This window comes from Aricia agestis, chromosome 16 (assembly GCF_905147365.1).
Source record: "Aricia agestis chromosome 16, ilAriAges1.1, whole genome shotgun sequence".
Taxonomy (NCBI): Eukaryota; Metazoa; Arthropoda; class Insecta; order Lepidoptera; family Lycaenidae; genus Aricia; species Aricia agestis.
This window is the reverse complement of record NC_056421.1, coordinates 4,569,842-4,592,383: the sequence shown is the minus strand read 5'-3', so window position 1 is coordinate 4,592,383 and position 22,542 is coordinate 4,569,842. Positions and strand designations below refer to the sequence as shown.

General features: G+C 36.5%; 1 protein-coding gene and 1 long non-coding RNA gene across 2 annotated transcripts in view; both read left to right on the top strand.

The window, feature by feature from the left end:
- LOC121734889 (transmembrane protein 151B-like) overlaps positions 1 to 15,089 on the top strand; it is a 64,667-nt gene extending 49,578 nt beyond the window's left edge. The window contains exons 4-8 of the mRNA XM_042125520.1: positions 5,882 to 5,966; positions 9,834 to 9,999; positions 11,221 to 11,344; positions 11,710 to 11,830; positions 14,000 to 15,089. Coding sequence (XP_041981454.1) covers positions 5,882 to 5,966; positions 9,834 to 9,999; positions 11,221 to 11,344; positions 11,710 to 11,830; positions 14,000 to 14,875 — 1,372 coding nt within the window. The 3' untranslated portion in view covers positions 14,876 to 15,089. The remainder of the gene's footprint in view (positions 1 to 5,881; positions 5,967 to 9,833; positions 10,000 to 11,220; positions 11,345 to 11,709; positions 11,831 to 13,999) is intronic.
- Positions 15,090 to 17,858: 2,769 nt separating this feature from the next.
- Positions 17,859 to 18,071, top strand: LOC121734773. The gene is made up of 2 exons (XR_006036783.1): positions 17,859 to 17,890; positions 17,947 to 18,071. It is a non-coding gene; the product is annotated as an uncharacterized LOC121734773 (long non-coding RNA).
- The last annotated feature ends 4,471 nt before the right edge of the window (positions 18,072 to 22,542 follow it).

Genomic DNA, 22,542 nt, shown 5'->3' with positions numbered 1-22,542 from the left:
TAGTTTTATTTTTATTGCACAAGTAGCCGACTTTTAACGCTTCAGTTTTTTTCAATAAACTTATTTAGCGATTGACTGGGTCTGGAAAATTATTTTGAAAGTGCTTTTAAATTGTACGAGTTACAACAGTGTTATTTATCGAAATGTGATGGACTAGTATTATAGATGACGCCCACAACTTCGTTGCATCAAAATTCGTTTATCACGCGGGAACCGTACATTCTGCCAATATAAAAGATAATATGTATCCTATGGAAAGATCAGGCGCGCAGGCTTGACATTTTATGCACCCATCCGACGCATAGATCATCTTATTTGTCAGACAATCAGCCCCAGCCAGCGTTGTCCTAATCAAACTAGGAAGTAACATTTTTCCAATCTGGGAATCGAACCCACAATCTCAGAGTCAAGATCCATGCTCTTAACAACTGGATCACGGAGGCATTACAATTTATACGATTATTATACAGCACAAAACATCTATAAACGACTTGGTCAGTAAAAATGTAAGAAAAAGCTATAAAGGATACTGTAACGTCGCACTTTACAGCCTAAATGCTTTTATGGATAATAAACACGCGCATAAAATATTGAAAATTCTACATACATTCTATCTTTACTTTGTCGACGTGATATTAAAACTTTTGTGGGTACATAAACACATTTTAGAGCTTAAAAGCGCTAGAGCCAGCGCTTTTAAGCTAGAATATTGGTCACAAAAGAATATTAACTATATTGTGTCTAAAATTTTGTTAGTAGGTGTATAATAAATCTAATTTAAAAGTGACTAACCCCTTTGCATTTTTAAGTTAGATTATATTTTCAAGTTAGATAGAGGAGCTATATTCGCCTCCGTAACTGCAAGTAAAGGCCCTTCTACAAGATGACTCATTTGCCAATCATTTTATCCAATAGATATAAAATGATTGACAAATTGGCAAGAAAGTTCAACCGACATCAATTATGGACAATCAATAATTCAACCATACAAGAATATGCTTTTTTTGTTTATAATCGCCTGTGTTTGATATAAAAGCGTGGAGAGGCCACACGAAGATAATGATGATGACTTACAAAATCCGTTTATCTCCAAAGGGTTTAATTACCTTCAGCACTTTTGCCGGGGCCGGGTAACGAAGTTATGGGCCCTTCGCTTTTATAACGAGTTAGCATAGGGCTGGATATTTAAGGGTTAATCTTCATACATCATTAGATTACGCTAGCAGCGATAAATAACGTAACCTTAGCCCCTCAATCCCCAAGCGGCCCCCGGCTGTCGCATAACAATTGAAAATCTATTGTGTCTCCGATACCCACGATCGCGGTATTAATAAAACGTAGAGGATCTGTATTGCATATGAGTAGAGAGACGACCTCTGTGGCTCAGTTGGTGGGCAGTTTTCAAAGTTCCTGGATCATGGATGTGTATTAAATATTATGTGTATCATAATTTAATAACAAAAATATTATACGAGTATATAAGTCTTTACTTATAGATACTATTATAAAAATATTAAATGTATTTCCGTTGTCGGGTACCCGTAACACAAGTCCTTCAGGTATCTACTTAGCACGGGGTCAGACTGACGTGGTGTGACGCGTCCATAGATATTATTATTATTATTATTTAGGGCCTGATTATATCTACCGAGTAGAGTGGGGGGGGGGAGCCCTCGACCGAGCACTCGGTAAATTTATATCATTAGCACTATTTCGCCACTCTTTCGATAGGTATAATAAAGCCCTTAAGGATCATTGTCGCAGAACCTACGAGGTGAAGTAAGTAGGAATACAGCGACAGATACGTGGGAGAGCCATGCTTCGGCACGAATGGGCCGGCTCAACCGGATAAATACCACGTTCTCACAGAAAACCGGCGTGAAACAGTGCTTGCGCTGTGTTTCGCCGAGTGAGTGAGTTTACCGGAGGCCCAATCCCCTAACCCCAACCCTATTTCCTTCCCTACCCTCAACTATTCTCTTCCCTTCCCTTTCCTACCCTCCCCTATTACCCTATTCCCTCTTAAAAGGCCGGCAACGCACTTGCAGCTCTTCTGATGCTGCGAGTGTCCATGGGCGACGGAAGTTGCTTTCCATCAGGTGACCCGTTTGCTCGTTTGCCCCCTTATTTCATAAAAAAAAAAAACATTAAAAACTGATAAGTCAAAAATTGGTTTTAAAGCGTGTACCTACTAACCACGGTCGCTCGCATAGCAAGTTTTCGAGATTAATTATTATCGTTATTAATTATACTTAATGAAAGTGGTGCTTGAATTAAATTATGAAAAGTTCAGCCTTATCAAAATTCCATTCAAGTTATAAGGCTTAAAAGTTGTAAAATTCGAAACCCTCATATAGAATTTTAGTGCTTATTACGCATCAATATTAAATACTGTGTCCTATAAATATATTGTACACACATAAAATTCAAATAATATTAAGTATACCTGCATTACACACAACTTTATATCTGAAAGCTCAAGCAGAAATATATCGTTTCTAAATTCATCTTCAAAGCTTTGTGCATAGAATGCAGATAACAAATGCATTCGAATGCAGACAGCAAAATGTATTACATTTTTATTATATCCTCCATACTAATATTATAAATATGAAAGTGTATTTGTCTTTCTGTCTGTCTATTACCTCTGACACACATGTCACTGAACCGATTTTGGTTAAATTTAGCATAAAAATACTTTGAATCCCGGGAAAGGATATACGTGGGAGAGCCATGCTTCGGCACGAAAGGGCCGGCTCGACCGGAGAAATACCACCTTCTCACAGAAAACCGGCGTGAAACAGCGCTTGCGCTGTGTTTCTTCGAGTGAGTGAGTTTACCGGAGGCCCAATCCCCTACCCTATTCCACTCTCTACCCTCCCCTATTCCCTTCCCTTCCCTACCCTCCCCTATTCCCTTCCCTTCCTTACCCTATTAACCTATTCCCTCTTAAAAGGCCGGCAACGCACTTGCAGCTCTTCTGATGCTGCGAGTGTCCATGGGCGACGGAAGTTGCTTTCCATCAGGTGACCCGTTTGCTCGTTTGCCCCGTTATTTCATTAAAAAAAAAACGATACTTTTTATCCAGGAAAATGTGAACATTTGCCGATCTATAAATAAATTTTGGAGTAACGTAGTTGCGGGCGTATTTAAAAAAAAAAAAACAACAAAATTAACTGTAGACAATTTCATCAGTAGGTAGTATTTCATTCATTATTATTTATTACTGATGTATGTACATGTGTACTTGCATTAAAATGAAAATATTGTACGTCTACAAGAATCTTCATTTAGAGTTAACCTTGTTCAACATTGTTTGCACCCTTACGAAATTTCAAAAATAGCTGCCCCTTTCACCCAAATTATATTACATGGGGTTAGAAAGAGAAGACAAATAAGTTAGGCAAAACACTCATTATAGCGCACTTCATCATACCCTTTGTATAGCATTTAGTTATTTAAGGCAGAAAATCAATAGGTATACAGTCGATGAAACTGACGATCTCAATTGGTTGAGTGTGTGGCAGCTCAAGCCGGGGGTCGCGGGTTCGCATCCCGCCGACGGAACAAAAAGTTTTCAATGTTCCCGGGTCTGGATATGTATTAAATATGTGTATGATATAATAAAATCTTAAATATATGCATAGTATAAAAGTATTAAATATATTTCCGTTATCTGGTACCTGTAACACAAGGCGCCAGACTGACGTGGTGTGAAGCGTCCATAGATATTATTATTATTATGATTTTTTTTTGTTTTTTATTCTCCTTTACAGGGTTCTTCTAAAGTTGCGGGCTTGTGGCCAAACAACTTCAGGTAATGTAATGATTAATAATTGTTAATGGCTAAAAACTTGCGGACGATTCGGCATGTATTGAGAATTTAATAATATAATATCTATGGACGCTTCACACCACGTCAGTCTGGCCCTGTGGTAAGTACCTGAAGGACTTGTGTTACAGGTACCAGACAACGGAAATATATTTAATACATATATTTAAGATTTTTATTATATGATACACATATTTAATACACATCCATGACCCAGGAACTTTGAAAACTTTTTGTTCCGTCGGCGGGACTCGAACCCGCGACCCCCGGCTTGAGCTACTAACGCGCTCACTACTGAGCCACAGAGGTCGTCTCTTTTATTTAATTACAGCTATTATTATTATTATTATAACTAAATTTTAGCAGATTGATGGAAATTTTTTTTAATGAAATAAGGGGGCAAACGAGCAAACGGGTCACCTGATGGAAAGCAACTTCCGTCGCCCATGGACACTCGCAGCATCAGAAGAGCTGCAGGTGCGTTGCCGGCCTTTTAAGAGGGAATAGGGTAATAGGGGAAGGTAGGGATGGAAAGGGAACGGAATAAGGGAGGGTAGGGAAGGGAATAGGGTAGGGGATTGGGCCTCCGGTAAACTCACTCACTCGGCGAAACACAGCGCAAGCGCTGTTTCACGCCGGTTTTCTGTGAGGACGTGGTATTTCTCCGGTCGAGCCGGCCCATTCGTGCCGAAGCATGGCTCTCCCACGTCAAATTTTTTAGTTTTGCTAACATTCGGGAACGTCCGAACCAATTTGCTATTCGTGGATGTCCAGAGAAGGTTCATATTACGAGGAATACGAGGAGGTTCACCGGGTCATCTGGTTTATAATATTTTTTCTACTTATGAACTCCAAATAATACTTGGCCTCCCATGTACCATACATAGTATTATAGAATAACAAAATACATACATTAAAATATAATTTATGTATTTTGTTATTGTATGATGCTGTACGAGCGTTATCATAACGACCCGACTTACCCCATAAATGGATATCTTTTATGTTGATATTATCACTTCATTATCCATTGTTGAACGTCATGAAATGCACAATGAATTCTGGAATATTCTAGTACAGTAACTGAGCATTTAATTAAAACGAAAAGAGTTTACCTTCAATTGTGTATAATTCAACAAAAGCCTATTCTCGCCAAAATGGTTTGTTGCTTTTATCTCAAGTATTTGACTAAATTATATTAACGTTATAAAAAGGATTCCTCGATTCTGTGGACCCTACAGCTTACTTACTGATATTGTAAAATATGTTTTTGTATATAATATAAAATTGTTAATTATTATTATTATTCTAGTGCTAAGAAACATAATATACAGGAAACATAATAAAAGGACCCCTATTGAAATTGTATTTCTATAAATAAGGACCTAGGCGTTGATCTATCAGTCAATCAGCTTTGTATTTTATTAATATTCCGTAACTTACTATCTACACTACGGAAACACAGTAAAAGTTGCATGTCAGTGTAAAATAACTCTACAAAGCGTGATGTTTCAGCGATATATTGGCGTGGAACATGCATGTTTTGACGCTAACTTACTATATTATATACTATATTGTAAGTTAGCGTCAAACAAATTGACAATAAAATGCTCGATACAATGTCTGTATGTATAACATAAAATTATTATTATGATTGATAAACATTTAGGAATTTTCGATCAGCAACAAATAGTTTGTAAGGAATCTATGACAACGATTACACTCTTAGTCTGACTGACAGTTCAATCCATCAGTCTATGACGCCAGAATAATGGCTGAAAAGTACTGGTACCGGTATCAACCGGTTAGAGTTTAGACGATCATTCTACTATCAATTCAGACCATACTGATGGACTGAACTGATGCCAGACTGAGTTGGTGATGAATCGGTAATGTGTATTACTCGTTCTTGGTGCCGCACCCCGCACAATTGCAATGCCCAAAGTGAAAAATCCCATTATATACAATTATAAACTTGATTAATATTTTTTTTTGTTAATTATTGACTTTTTTTACTTGGTATAATAGTATAATGTTTATTTTATATAGGTGGAAGGCAATCTGCTACCACTACGTGCGTCGCAAGCGGCAGGTCACGAGGTACAGAAACGGCGACGCCTACACCACCACACAGGTAACATAAAATCTAGATTTTATCAATAGAATTCAAATTAGTTTTTCTCTTACAAGGATGTTGTATATCACAATAAATGTACTATCAGAGAAGTTGATTCCTAGGCTGGTGGCGGACCAAAGTAATTTGGTCGCGTTAAGTCAAACCCAACCAACTGCTAACATTTAATTTACAGACGACCAATGACATAGGTTCGTGATCCGTCAACTACCTAGGAATCGATATCGTCGATGGTACAATCAGAGAAATTGATTTAAAAGGTATACTTACGTCATTTGCTTAATGTCAATAATTCCAAGTGAGAGCCAGTCCACACGACGCGTTGCGTCAGCGTTGCGTCGACGTAGCGCTGCCGTTTGACGCATAGTCGGCCGCACGGGCACTGTGCATCGCAGCGTTATTACGAAGCAGTCCGTCAACACCCCCTCCTGCTTCGTCTCGGGGGCTGCAGTCCGTCATGTGTGCGTTGCGACGACGCAGCACGCCGTGAACACCTTGGTTATTTGTATTTAAAACAAGGCAACGGCAGCGCTGCGTCGACGCAACTCTGACCCAACGCGCCGTGTGGACTGCCTCTTAGTCATCAGTCAGATCTTGGCTGGGCGTTTGCGGCACAAAATCTGCCCGCCATTTGCTTATGAATCAATTTATCTACTAGTACATAGCATTTACATGTGGAAACAAGCGAAATTTTGTGTTACTCTGAACACGAGAGTTGCAAGTTGAAAAAAAAGACGGGTTACACTCCGGGAGTGCCGGTAGAAGAGAAAACTTGATTATTAACATTGTGTATTTTTTTAACCCATTTTTTATGAAAATCGATTTTTTTAAATAGATTTTTTTAATTAATCGGAACCCTTACAAGTTACAATCGATTAAATTTTTAACCCATTTTTTATGAAAATCAATTTATAAAAATCGATTTTGTAATTAATCGAAACCCTTACAATCGATTAAAAAATATCGACAATCGAAAAAAAACAATCGATTGTTCGATTAATCGATTTCGATGTTACAACACTACTCTCCAACCGTCTTGCGGTTTTTCGATCAGCACGAGAATCTGACGCGAGTTTCACAGTTTTTAGTTTTTTACCCATCCCACAAAAGTGCTCAATCAACGCCGCTAAAGAAGTTTTCACTTCAAAAATATTTAAAATCTATTGCTGTTGCTTTTATCAAAAACAAAATTTTATAATGACTGTAATTAATAACTCTAAATGCTGTACTAAATTCACATAACACAATATAATTTAAGTTTTGTAAATAAACATGAAATTTTAAACCTGGCAGATGTTATTGCTACGTCGTAGCCGCCGTAGCCCGTAGCACGCTACGCTATAATAACTCTACGATGCATCAAGCAATTTTCAACCTTAACATAACTGTCAAAGGGTTGTAACTCGTAAAATTTAAACCTTCACGTGTCGCCTCAGGCATTAACTTCCAATGTTATCCTTCAACCAAAATGTAATTACTCGTACAAATTGTATTAAGATTTCGCTCCATGTGACAGTTTCAGGCAGAGTTCAAAACAAGGGATTATGAGACCTTTGTGAAATGTTGACGTAAAGGTGGCTTACCGATCCTCGCGGCGAGCGAACGCGACCAACAAAAATTAAAATATAATGCCACTTTATGACCTAGGTCCTAGGCTACTACATACCGATATTGTTTTAGTCGCTGATCAATGCCGCCGCCGCTTTGTAGTGGCGTATAGCAAAATGAAACCCAGCATTTATTTATAGCAAAAAAAAGAAATAAATCTATACACAGCGTCCAGTTTATTATTACAATATTTTGAAGCATCGTCCCGTACCATTAAGTTGTGTCTCGATGTGAATTGACCTTTACATAACTACAATATTATATTCCTAGATGAATAGCGCGTCTATAAATATCTGCTTTTCATTCTATAAATACTATGAGTATCGTTATTAATTTGTGCTTGACCTTTTGATACCTCTATTTTATTCTATAACGCAATATTATTAATTTTAAAACGAAATTTTAAGAGTTACTATAAAACTAATATGCATGATTGAAGACTACGGTTCTAAAAAGACCTGCGTGGAATAATTCTTGCCTGTTTGTAACTTCTTTGCTCAAAAACGAATAAATGAATGTTGGTTTTTGGCGTGGTAGTAGTTTTAAGCTCTAGCCAAAATATTATCATAATAACAACTAGATTCAACCTTAAAATATCTCAAAGCTCGCGCGTTCATATACAGTGTCATAATATTGTCGGACACTGGAGCCGAGACGTGTTGTATAATATTAGTTACACGTCCCTAAACAGCAGGTTAGGCCGTTAAGCTTCCATTACACGTTATAATGAAACTCATTTCGCGCGCAAATTGTAGCAAACAAAACGCTTATAGGCTCGCCACCTGCCTCTGAATAATAATGCCCATATAGGTACAGCAAAGTTTATCACAATTATACCTTATTGCTCTGTAATAAAGTTCAAAAGGGATACATCTATTTTAAATTGTACCATCGAAGAAATTAATTCATAGGTGACTGAAGATGGCTGACCTGCGTATTTTGGTCGCGTTATATCAAACTCAGCTGAAATATCACGAGTAATTACTGAATTGACATAACCCGATTAAATGTAAACGTAGGTCCGTAGAAAAAAACGTAGGTCCGCCATTTACCTATAAATCAACTTATGTGAGATGCTACATAATTGCATAGTCCACTATACAATGCGGGCCTATACGCACTACACTAAAGTGTATACGTCGATAATAGGTCCGGTAGGCGGTACATAATATCATTATCATGGGCACTAGGTTGTTTAAAACTCTGACTACGAATGATATTGATACTTTAGACACGCGGTAGCGTGTCAAGCCAAGTTCCAGCATATATTTTTCTTAGCACGTATCTACATAAAAAGATTTCACGCTTGGCAGCTATTATGATAGTAATAGTTTCCATTTTGGAAGATCAACTCGTGGGCTATATTTTTGAACCTTTAGCTTTAAAGCTAAAATGTTCCTAAATAAATATGTGACATCACTATCGTGTACCTACAGTCTACAGATTATGCAAATCTGAAGATAGGGTCCTCGATCCTTTGTTTGTTGAGGCTTACCTCGATGATTTGGCGTGCCAAAGATGGAAGTATGGATGCACAGAAAATATTTCTCATACGAAAATACATGTCTGCAGATATTAAGATCACTAGAGAACTGGATTTGATTGATTGATTGACTGTGTTTAAATGTTTTTGAATATAATGTCTAATATCGACTATGTGATGACCGAGCAGCTAGCATTTAGATTTTAGCTAATTGTAGATACTAAGGCTTTTGCTAAAGTTACATTCTATATATTATATTCGACTGTGACGTTAGAAATCCAAAATCTTTAGATATGACCAATGGCACAGTGGTCATGGTTTTGGCGCATTTGTCTTATGCGCTCCAAAACTGAATGTTCACCAGGATTCCTCTAAATATTTTAGCATAAAAGATAAACAATCTTGTTGAACGACGGAAACGCGTCAAGCGTTCCTTATGCTGTATCAAGTGAAAACTTTGTCAATAGAGGCACCCGTGTAAATCCAGCATTAATAGCCTCTATTGATAAAGTTTTCACATGATACAGCAACCCGTGTAAATCCAGCATAAGATTGATGCTTTTTTCAACTTTGTGGATCATCCACAAAGTTGAGAAAATGTGATGATGATAATTTCCAAGTTAGGCTTCTTACAGATGAACGGCACTTGTCGACAATTGTCGACGGAAGGCAGCCGACAAGTACCGTTCGTCTGTAAGCGCTCTAATTTGAAAGAATTTTGCTGTTTTTAAGGCGCCTTAGCAGGATGAAGTTGATGATGATGATGACTTACTCAGGTATACTACGAGCGAGTGAACACGCACAGCGCTAGCACGGCGTTTGCGCACGCGTGCTGCGGCCAGCGCGACGCCTCGAGGAACCTCGTGTTGGACTCCAAGACGCCCATCACCAAGGTCCGGTTCAGCAAGGGATTCGCCTTCGCCAATATTGAGGCAGCCAGCGGTAAGTAAAATAAGTTGTTACTATCTAGCTATGTTGAGTTGAAGATTCATACCTTTCACCAACCCAACAACCTTTTTTAATGTTATAACTTTATAAGCATAGGTAAAGTGGCAAATAAAGATATCATTTAAAAATAAAACTTAATGGGATTTAAGATATCACCAATAGCATAGCATAAGCGGAGACTACTGGCATAAGTAACTTTACGTAGAATCAATAGGATCTGCTACGAGCGTAGAGCACTAGTAGTAAAAAGCCATAAGTATAGAATTATTATCAACAAGTAATATTATTATGAAACATCAAACTTCTAAAGCTCATAACGTGCTCTAAAAAATTATAAACACTGAAAAAGCAAAAAAATATTTCAAAATTTCTTGTCCAAATTGAATGATTTTGCAACTTTTAAAGAATTATTCCATTATCTCAAAGAATATAATATATATTTTTCTTTTATAAATAGTATCAAAGACAATGATGTGAATCGAAATTCGACTCATTAGAAACGTGAAAATACAAAAATAACAGCTAAGTTACCAACTAATGAATTCGCTCATTATTCACGACGAAATTAAATTAATATTCGGCCCGACCTTAAATGTCTTTTGTTTAATTTATCGTCATCTTCTGGACGAAACACGAGAATAGCCAAGTCTGATCACGTCTCGCCGTTTTGTGAAAATGGCCTTTTAAGGAAAATTCTAGCTGTGAGGCTGGGACAATGCAGAATTGGTATTTGGCACCGTTTTGAGATATTGTCGAGGAACTCCTTCTTTATTGCTTTTTTGCGTAATTTTTTAGCGAATCAGCGCAAAAGTCGTTTGCCAATGAAACGAAATTTCTTTTTTCTAAATCGGTTAAAAATTAACACTTTTAGAACGTTTGGGAACTAACCCGGTCAGAAGAACCGGCATAAGAAACTCGCACGAGGTAATGATACTAAGTGATCTTTTCACCAATTATTATAATAGTCGTCAATAAATTATCTTTGATGAGTCATTGAAAGCATAACACTAACAGACCAAAGAAGGTCTAAAATATATATATTATATAGAAAGCCTGTTTACTTTCAGATTTTGAGTGTTCGTGTTAGATTTAAACCGAATAGGTTTCTAAATATAATATTATGTACTTTGTATTTTTTTTAAACATAAAAAAAGCCTTTTCATGTTATTGAAAGCTGCAATCATATTAATTAACAAATACTCTATCTTTGTGTAGAATTTGAGGACCAGCGGTCGAGGTTTTTCGCGGAGCACGAGCGTTTCGACGATTTCATGGAGATGAGGGAGGGGCTGGACCTCATCGGAGTCAGCTCCTTCAAGGAGTACATGGTGGCTTACAGGTTTGTTAACATGCCACTTGTCGATCATTGATTAGGTTGGTAGTAAAACGGTTCTGTCTTTGACCAACCTTAGTAAAAAAGGGCACAACTCAAAAAACTTAAATGGGAACTGTTTTTAAATACTTAGGGTGCGACATATCCAACTTTTATTATATTAAATTGATCCCCTATTATATGTCCTATGATATTGATTCATCTATCATCATTCAGTAAATGGAGCATTATAATAAGATATTATTTTAGTTAGTAAAGCCTAAACAAACCTAATCAGCTAACGGTGACGGCGTTGGTTCTTATTTTGGCTACGTGCCAAAAGATTCTTGTAGCGTTGCGTAATAGCTGCTTATCCCTTCATTTCTCCCCAGGGATGCAGACCGGTGTCCATGGTACTCCTCGCAGCTGCTGTTCTGGACTCTCTCGTGTCTGCTGCTGTCCTGGCCGCTACGCATCATCATAGAGTGTAACACAGCGTACGTCCATTATACGGTGGGTATCCTGAAAAGGAGTACAGGCGGCCTACCACAACCTTTCTTAAAACTATCATGTTTCCAGAACACTTTGTTGTAAGATTACAATAACCTTACTTTGATTCGTACCATGAACTTTTTAAGGTGTATGAAAACAATCTTGTTTTATTCCTGCTAAGTGATGGGAAAGAACGAACGATATCAAATTATTTGTTTACATTTATCAATGGGTGGAAGCGAGATAAGCAACTATGAAGCGCTTTGTTCCTCTCACACGATTGTGTAAACAAATGAATTGTCATGGGTGGAAGCGAGATAGCAGCTATAAAGCGTTTTGTCACTCTCACACGATTGTGTAAACAAATGAAGTGTCTAATTAGTCTAAACAAATGTAGAAAAAACTTATTAGTGACTGTAGAGGATTCGAATGGTACTGCACCTAAATATTTCAATAAATTAAACCGATTCAGCGCTAAATTGTTAACAATAAGAATTAAATCAAATAGTGCAATTGTTGAAAAACCAATGCTGAAACCCAATTAAGACGTGAAGTGTTGTTGTGGTACGCTAAAACAAAAAAGTTTTAAGTGGTGTGTGAGTTGCGCGACTTTGACGACTGTTTCGATATTTTCTATTATAAGGTAAATAGAAGGTACGTAAATATTTAATTCTTTGGCTATCTCAAAGCAAAAGCCGTTTTTTTATGTACATGGTTAACTTTAAATACAAATAAAGTTAAGAATTTTCTTGTTAATACATAATATGCGTAATTTAAAGTCGTACCGTACTCAATTTTCAAATATAATTTTACTAAAAAACAGTAAAAAATGCAAAACAATCTTAAAAAAGTTGATATTTCACAGTGGATTTAAGATCGCTAGTTTGACGTTAAAGTAATCTTGCTCATCTGTCAAACGGTGTCAAAATGGAGCTCGTGGTACGCTGAGAGCGAATGATATTGGGACATGACGTCACAAAACGTCTTGACGGAACAATCATAAAGTAATCTTACTTTTAAGAGGTGATGGTACGAAATCATAAAGTAAGATTAAAATAATACTGCTATAAGAGGTTGTAGTAGGCCCCCAGTTCGATGCTTATCGTACCTGTCTTTTTTTTCGACATTTTATACTTATTTTTACACAATTTAAACGTCTTCCTTTTGTTCTGCCACATAACATCCTGTATATTATAATACGAAGCCGTCACTCACATATTCCCACATATGCTATGAAAAAAAACCTCCGCAGGAAGTTAACAAATATTTTTCTTTTTACATGAAACCTCGCCTCAGGCTTAGTAATTACCGTCTGCCGGTTAATTTTTATGCATTATAACTCCTGACGGCCAGTTAACGTGGTATAGAGGCCGGATAAAATAAACCCATTAAAAAGCTTCAAAATGGAGCTCGGCATAGTAATTGCTCTCAATTAGACGCATTAAAACTTTTGTAGTCGTAATAGAGTAGTGCTTCCGACTTTTTACAAAGCTTAAGTTTAGCAAACTCTTTTTAAATTAATAATTATACAAGGATTTGTGTATTTCTTAATAGATTGTACAATATTTATATGGCGGAAAAAATCACTAAGTGAAGTATTACGGCTGCACACAGTGATATTTAATGACTACTTAACTTTAATATAATGAGGATTTTAACATAAGCTCCGTACGTTTTCTGTCAAACTCCTCATTTAATTAAAGCTAAGTATCATTTAATGTGTACAGTAATGTCTAGTAATTGTTGTAGGGTAATCATAACCAACGACACAGATGATTATAATGTTCACTAAGTCCGAAATTTACCTCGAATGACATAGGGTAGCGTCCATTTAGGTCATATTGTAATAAGGCACGCCAAAATGACCACAATTAATTTTTACAGCAGCGACATGTTGGTACTACATAATCACATGGAATTTCGTTGTGGCTTTCATGATATTATACTTTAAATTTAATGCTAATGATACGACGATTTTAGCAATAAGGATTAGATCACAAATCCTTGTGATCTTATGTCATGAAAATTGTTCGACGTTTAACACAAAAATCTGCAATTTGCAGAAAAAAAGGTATTTGTATGAAAGCGTCGGAAAAGTATGTTTTTTAAAACACAGATCCACCAGGCGGTACTTCGTATGTGTCGGTACAAATGATATATCAAAAAATTTACATTTAATCTTTGTTTCAGATAACTAAAATATTCGGTACAAATTACGAGCTGGATCCCAGTCGGCAGTTGGACCTGGAGACGCATCTGTCAGATACCCTGCCTCCGGTACCAACGACGAACTACACCTGGGCTCTCCCGGATGAGCAGAGCGCAGTGCTATGCGCTTCAGCTCGCCCGCCCAGGACTCTCCCTCTGTCCCACGCTTCAACAGTAGACAGCCTCGAACTATTCGCAGCTATTAGAGGTAATTGTGCTATAGTGCCTTCATACTCGGAAGCGATGAGAATCGACGCCGCGCTCCGCGAGGAGCCCGGAGAAAATTCTAACACCGAAGCGTCCAATTCAGAAACAGAGGAGCAGAGATCCCGAACTACGGTCAAGGCGTTATCCTTCGACGAACCACCGCGGAGGCCTAAAGTTACGATATCGAGCACGCACTCAAGTTACAGTATAAGCAGCGCTAGGAACGAAGCCAAGCAGCAGAACAGGAGATCATGGGCGGGAGTTATATCATCAGGACGCAGCGCGAGACAGATCCTAGAAGATTTCCGCAGCAACTCCGTCAATTATGAGCCGATGCCTGAACCGAGGAGGAACGGGGAGTATTACCTATCCAGGGAGCTGTCTCCCACGTGCTCCAGAGATCCGTTCGGAGGACGAGCGACTACCACTCCCACGGACGAGCCTCCTTCCTACGAGGAGGCACTAAAATTGCCAGCGCTGAGAAAATTGACGCGGTCCATAACGGGCACCGATTTCGGGGGGCCGCGGCGGGCGTTTTTGAAGGATGTAGTGTCAAACAGGAGATCATGTTTAGAAGGCGTAGGTGTGCTGGCCGGCTCCAAAATAATAAGACTCCCCTACACCGACTCGGGCGATGAGACGTCCCTATAGCGCTTTATGTTCCACAGACTTTTTATGGTGCAATAAAATATTTATACATCCATAGGCTACGCTGTCTTTGTAGGACCATTTGAAGTTATATAAAAATAGAAATTACTTTGGGCTTGGGGATTATTATGGTCCCCGGAAAGCTTACCAAACTATTAATATAGATATTATAGTTAAAGGAATTGAATGTTCGGTTTGTTGACGTCCAACCTATAACAATATGCATAAAATATGTTAACTATTTCAGTTAGGTAAATATGATATTATTTGTTGTTTACTAATATCGAAAATCATTACTCATGCTATTTCATAAAATAAATATAATACTCCTCGCAAACAAGCACGCATTGAAAGTAAATAAAATTATGCAAAAAAAAAAATTAAATTACTTAATATGAGTTATGACCTACAAACAAGTTTATCCTTTTATACCTTGCACAAAGTTGTGTTAATATTGTTTCAACTTTGAAGCATCAATTAATTAATTTTGATTGGTTTATAAGATCTTAATTAAATTTTACAATAATTGGTTTTACTTTGCAAATGTAATTTTCGTTAAAATTAATTAGGTATGTCAAACAAACTTCTCTCAAAGAACAGCTACTATTCTGGCCAATTTACGTTTAAAAGTTTATAAAGTGGGACCTTAAACATTAATTTTAACTAGACACTGCATTTCATAAAGCACACGAAAAAAAGATGACAATTTTATTATTATTATTATTTTAAATTACAAAGGTAACTGATAAAGTTATTTGTACATACAATAAGTATTAATTTCTAATATCGCAAGGAATATGCCAAAGTATAATAAAAGCAGTTTATTTAAGCTTAGGGTTCAATCACACCGAAGCAAAATGTACGTCCGACTTGACGATCATTGATTAAAAAAATACAAAATAATACAACGTGACGTTGTTTGACACTTCCATTTTTAACTGACTTCAAAAAAGTAGAGGGTTTATCAATTGGACCGTACATAATCTTCTTTTTGTTTGTTTGCAGATAAGTTCGTCGTTTTTGAACCGATTTTGATAATTCTTTTTTGTTTTAAAAGAAGACAATTCATAGGTGGTCCCATGATTAAAAAATGCTGTTGAAGTCGGTTGTTTCGTTAAAATGGTGTATCGCTGTGATGCATCGTCGAGTCGCGTATCGCTTCGGTGTGACCTGGCCTTAACATATTTCTGTAAAATGTAAATACATTACTCGCTGTTAAGATATTTAGCTGTAAAATAACTAGGCGGTGCCTTTTAAGAATATAACTGAGCTAACATTGGTTTAAATAGAATAAGGTATAAAGGTCGAAGTCTTAAACACTTTTTAACGGGATTCCTACATCACAGACTATACAGTCTGTATTATCACAGTGATAATACTTAAGAGTGTGTATGTGTCGAATATAAAGTTCACTGTTAAGGTAGCAGCGCTGAGAATAGCTTTTTTTTTATTTTTGTATGGGAAATTCATGATACTATTCCCATACAAATCACAAAAAAAAATTTCCTCTTTCAGTCTCTATATTTGGACCGCATATACACTCTAAAGCACTTTCACTTAATTTTGTTACATCCTATAGGTATAGACCACTCGCCGTATACGTAGGAATTCGATAACTTACACAATATATTTCGATATTTTAATCTCCACACTTGTGATTGAGACGCGATAGTGGTAATGATTTCAAGTTTTCGAATTGTATCGTATTTGACAGGGGTATAAGTAAAATGTCAAATTTTGTGATTAAGGAATCTCTTAACTTTAATATGGTGAGAATTTGACCGAAATGGCTGGTTTACACTATTCCAATCAAGTTAAGTCCAGCACTGGATTGCTACTGGAATAATTTAAACACGCTGTAAAGCTTATGAAAAAGTTCTATTAATTCAATATTATGTTATCCATTTAAATATTCTCTAAAAATATAAAAAACAAGCTGTCCCGGCAAACGTTGTTATGCTGGTTTTCTCTGTTTTCCTGGTTTTCTCTTGAAGTTTTTTCTGATTTTTTATTCTATAAACCTAATGAATCCCAAGACTTTTTCAACGAATGCAAAACCGTGGAAATCGGTTCGTGCGTTCTGGAGTTATCGCGTCAGGAAGGAAAACCCGACTTATTTTTATGTATCTGGGGGTACGGCAGTGCCCCCGCCAAGTCGAGCAAAAAAAACGGCACGGCCGTACCATCCTTTTCTCGAACCAATCCAGGCTCTTTTTGACCCCCCTATAACTTCATCGTGGATAAACCAACAAGCCTGATGATGAGTCATGAAAACACAATGTATCTTACAATTTATACATAATTATTATATTATTCGATTGTTTAGTCTATTGTGCTCCATGCGATTAATGCAGGCCCGTAGTGCTGTGTGATACTGCATGCGATGTCCAAGTTGATCTATTTATTTAAAACGTAAAAGATTTTTAATATTGATATGATAATAACTTACGTAATAACTTGAGACAGAAGGTCCCTACCTAGGGGGGACTGAATAAATTAACCGACTTGGTATTGCATGGATCTCATAAATTTTTACGGTATAAAAACTGAGTTGCGAGACTTGGTTCTTTTACAGGATGTTTTTGATGGGATTTGATTATACACTAATTTATACAAAAAAAACCTTGAAATGGCAAGCCTCTTTACAAGATTACATCTTTTTTCTTTGAAGTATTAAAAACATTATAATTTTCAATAAAAATATTTTTTTTGTACAATTTGTCCAATTCCTGGTTTCATTAAGTGTTTTAATAGAAGTTATCTTATCACGACTCGAGATTAATTAACATCAAACTAATTAACCAACGCTACAGAAAAGATAAAGCCTGTAAAAATGCCAGAAACTGGGCTAAGTGAACTAGTTTAAAGAGTTAGACATAGAATGCGCTTCGTAGCATGCTAGAGATGGATCGCTATGCTATGAGAACTTCGTGCTACTGTTTAGAGTGTTACTGTATACTTAGTATGGAAACATTTGTTTTCATTGGTCAAAATTTTGACGTTTGAACTTTTTTAAAAGTATAAACATCAAAATATTGACATTAAAACTTTATAAATTATTGTTTTTTAAAAAGTTCAAACTTCAAAATTGTGACCATAAGCAATGAAGTTCATGTTCATCACTCTATAATGGTTATGTGCTCGATGGACTACACTATAATGTTAGATTGCACAAATAGATGTATTGAGGATAATATTATTATTAATTTTACAGTGTACCAAAATGGTAAGACATCCGTGTCAGAGAGGAGCGCATTCAACTTAATAAGAAAAGTCTTAACAACGTTAACATTTCTCATTGAAGCTTGGTGCAAACGAGCTAATGTAGGCGTCACACGCTTTCGCTACAAATTAGTAAATATACATTGACCATACCTAAAGGCCTTCTCTTCTCGAATCGAGTGTTGGTATATACGCTAGCGATAGCGTCAGTGACGCCGTGACTGTGAAAAATGTATGGTTTGGAATCGAGACACTAACACGGAGTCTGTGGCGTCAGTGACGTCACAGACTCCGCGTTAGTGTCGCTGTGCTTGATCCCAAACCATACACTTTTCGAGCACAGCGACACTAACGCAGAGTCTGTGACGTCACTGACGCCACAGACTCCGTGTTAATGTCGCTGTGCTAGATCCCAAACTATACATTTTTTACAGTCGCGGCGTCACTGACACTATAGAGTATAAACGCTCGATTCGAAATGCTAACTTTAGCTGTCTGTTCATCTAATTGTCTTATTCGCAGTCCAATATCGTCATATGATAGTTGAAACTTTCTAAAAACATAAAAAAATTAATTGCGACGAATACAAAAAAAAATGCAGAGACGTGAGACGTGAGGCGTTTTTAGCAGCTCGTATGCACCGTGTCCTATGAAATAAAATGCGCGTTTACTATTATTTCTATAAAAATAAGTATATTTAAAATAATGTGTGCGATAAGTGCTGATTGTTAAATTTAAGTTATTGTAAATTGTATAGTTTGTAAAGCTTTGTATTTAGAGTAAGTGTTGTACATTGACGTTAAGTAGGTATACGCTGAAAATTAAATATTTTCCATTGTACGATTAAAATAAGCGACAAATGTTTATTATTTTCAATAAAAAGTTACCAATTATGATGAGTTTTGGTCATTAATTCATCAAGCCCCATACCGGTGACCGGGACACTAGAAATTCTAGAATTTCTAGTGTCCCGGTTATAATAACTATTTCTAATTCTCGTTTTTCAACGATTTACGTGTTAATAAACAACACTCTATCCCAATCAAACACACACAATGTATGTGTCGCAGTTGATTGGTTAAAAAAGCCATTCAATCAAACAGCTAGCCCTTTGACTAAAAAACGTCGTTCAATCACACGGCTATACGTCGTTTAGCCGATTTGTTGACTGCAACGCTCAACACTACAGCTAGATTTATGTATATTATTAAAGAATAATACTTGTAACGTAGGTACTATATTCACGAAAAATATCTTAATACAACCACAAAACACCGGTTAGTTGACGCCATATTGTAACCAAAACGGACCTAGCACCGCGGTGGTGAGCGCTAAACTAATTCAATCAATCAAACGGCGGCTTTTGAACCAGCTGTAGTGTTGAAAGTTTTGAGCGACCTAAATATTCAATTAAAAAGCTAGATATGTGATTGAATGGCGTTGTTCAGTCAAAGGGCTAGCTGTTTGATTGAACGACTATTTAAACCAGTAATTGACTGCGACATAATATGCAAAGCAGACGTGCCTGGCGATGGCGGTGAGCAAACACTATGATTTTAAAACGGCAAAGAAGAATAATATAATTTTACAATATCAAAGAAGAATCATATAATTAAAACACCGATGTGACAATTATTATTTTTTTAACCTTTTTTAAAAATTGGTTTGTATATAGGTCTACCAGGATCTGATGGCAAAAAGTGAGAAAAGAAATTGGCTGTAGCAATACTGGGGTAATTAGAATAAAACATTTTGATCTTTTTTTTCCTTACAGCGGCTGATTCTGTGTGTGAAACATGCAAATAGTTATAAAAAATTATCCAGTGATCAAGGATATTTTTTGAAAATCTGCCATCAAAATGTGCCATCAGATCCTGGTAGACCTATTATAATTACTCAGCAAATATACGGTATTTTAGAACGGATTTCATCTCCGACAGAATTTTCCAGAAAAACAGCCCTGAAACATTTAGTCAAGTCATGCATTTAAACAAAGGCCATTATCATGGCATACACGAACTCAGTTGAGGAAATTCGTGAACGAACCCTCCAGTGATGTTCAGTTTATTAAACGGGTAGGGACGTACGGTGATGAAAATGCAATGAATATTAAAGGGTTATAAAAATAGGTTTAATTATTCTCACACCATAGGTACTATATAATAGAAGTGTAGAAATCATAAGAATTAACAACAATGAGTTTCTAAAATACTAGAGTAGCAATGTCTTACAAAAGATTCTCAGAAATGCGTAACCACTTTTTTGTTCAAAAGACAATGTCAAGTCATATATTCGTTATGTCATTATGTATGTGAGATATGCCTGCAGGCATCTTCGAAGTAGCAACGCGTTGGTACCGTAAACTTCCAATCTAGTTACATAGAATATCATTGATTAACAATTTCCATCCATTATTATATGTATTTATGCGAAAGTGTGTCTGTCTGTGTGGCTATCTGCTACCTCTTCACGCCCAAACCGCTGAACCGATTTTGCTGAAATTTGGTATGGAGATACTTTGAGTCCTGGAAAAGGACATAGGATACTTTTTATCCTGAAAAAAATTACGGTTCCCGCGCGTTCAATGAAATGTCATCTAGTAATCAATATTTATTACATAAAAACAACCATAAATAATGACATTCAAAAGAAGGACGTGGGCGTTTGGCCACTTTGGCCCACACAGGTATTGTCAAACGTGACATTTCTAGAATTGGAAAAGTCTCAATACAACTTCTCATTGGAACCTTTTTCGTTGAGTCGGGTCGCATTAGACGTCTACTGGATTAAACTATTCCATTCATATTGAAGAAACTATTATACATGTTCCTGGAATGTGGATTCCATTTACTGTAGACGAAATTGAGGTGCGCGCGATCGACGATTGATTGGTGTAGTAAATAGTTGTCATCGGATACTAAGAACTGCCCCCTTAGACAAAGTATCTTTCGTTAAAAACGATGACGAATTTCGTTATCAAAATGTATGCGGTATGACATAAGTCATCGTTAAATTACATTTCGCTTGCGAAGACTAATGTCAAATCCCATACATTTTCATAACGAATTTCGTCATCGTTTTTAACGAAAGGGATTTTGGCTACGGCCCCTGGTACGAATAGTAATAAAACTTAGTGACTTTCTTGTACGTTTATCAAATGTTGTAATATCCTGAATGATTTTTTTTATTATCTTGACTGTTAAATTTTATACTGTTAAAAATAATAAATTTAACCAGCTTTCAATATGGAAGGTACCGCGAGCAGTTTCCAAATTAGGCTAGGATAGACTCTATTCTATATCACAGACCTAATATTCTGTGAAAGATAAATTTCAGTGGGACCAAACCTAGCCTGAATAATTGCGCTCAATTATTCAGGCTCAATTATGGATAAGATCTGTGATTTACACCTTTTTGTCCAAGACCAAATTAATCAAGTATAGTCAATTAGTCATCTCTCACTTATATAAAGAGAATTCTCTTATCTATACATCTATACATACATACATATAAATAAAATTGGAGTGTCTGTTTGTAATATTGAAAGAACCGTTTTTTACTACACGCATATGAATCTATATACGATACATACACCAAAACAACATTTTTTACAATTTTTGTCTGTCTGTCTGTCTGTCTGTCTGTTTGTTTGTTCCGGCTAATCTCTGAAACGGCTGGAGCTATTTTGCCGGGACTTTTCTTGGTAGATAGCTGATATAGTAAGGTGTAACTTAGGCTACTGTTTAACCGACTTCCAAAAAGGAGGAGGTTATATTTTACTTTTTTCATATTTGTTAGTGGACTATCCATCTTTGTTATTACAAATAATACAACAGCTAGTGTTTAACTAAAACTTATAAGGTGCAACGCGGCAGACGTGCGACGTAGGTAACATATTGTGCAACCGCTACATAATTTTTTGTATTTTGAGCTACTTACAGGCTGAATGTTTTTTACTAGTGTTTCATACATATTTACTTTTTAATCATTTTATGTAGAAATATATTTATACTTATTTTATCTATACTTATAAAATTACATGTCCTGACTGACTGACTGACTGATTCATCATCGCTGAGCAAAAACTGTAAATGTTACAGCCACGAAATTTGGTGAGTAGGGTTGTTTTATTAAGTAGACACCCACTAAGGAAGGAATTTTGAAAATTTTACCCCGAAGTGGGTGAAATAAGGGTTGAAAGTTTTAATGAAAGTCCGACATTTCTTGAGTTAGAAACATGAAACTTTATTTTTGGGTTACTGATTCAAAATGAATGGATACGTATTTAAGCGTTTTTGGAAATTCTACCCCCAAGGGGGTGAAATTGGGGTTGAAAGTTTGAATGAAACTCCGTTATTTCTTGAGTTAGAAACATGAAATTTTATGTTTGGGTTACTGATTAAAAATGATTGGATACGTGTTTAAGCGTTTCTGAAAACTATGTCACC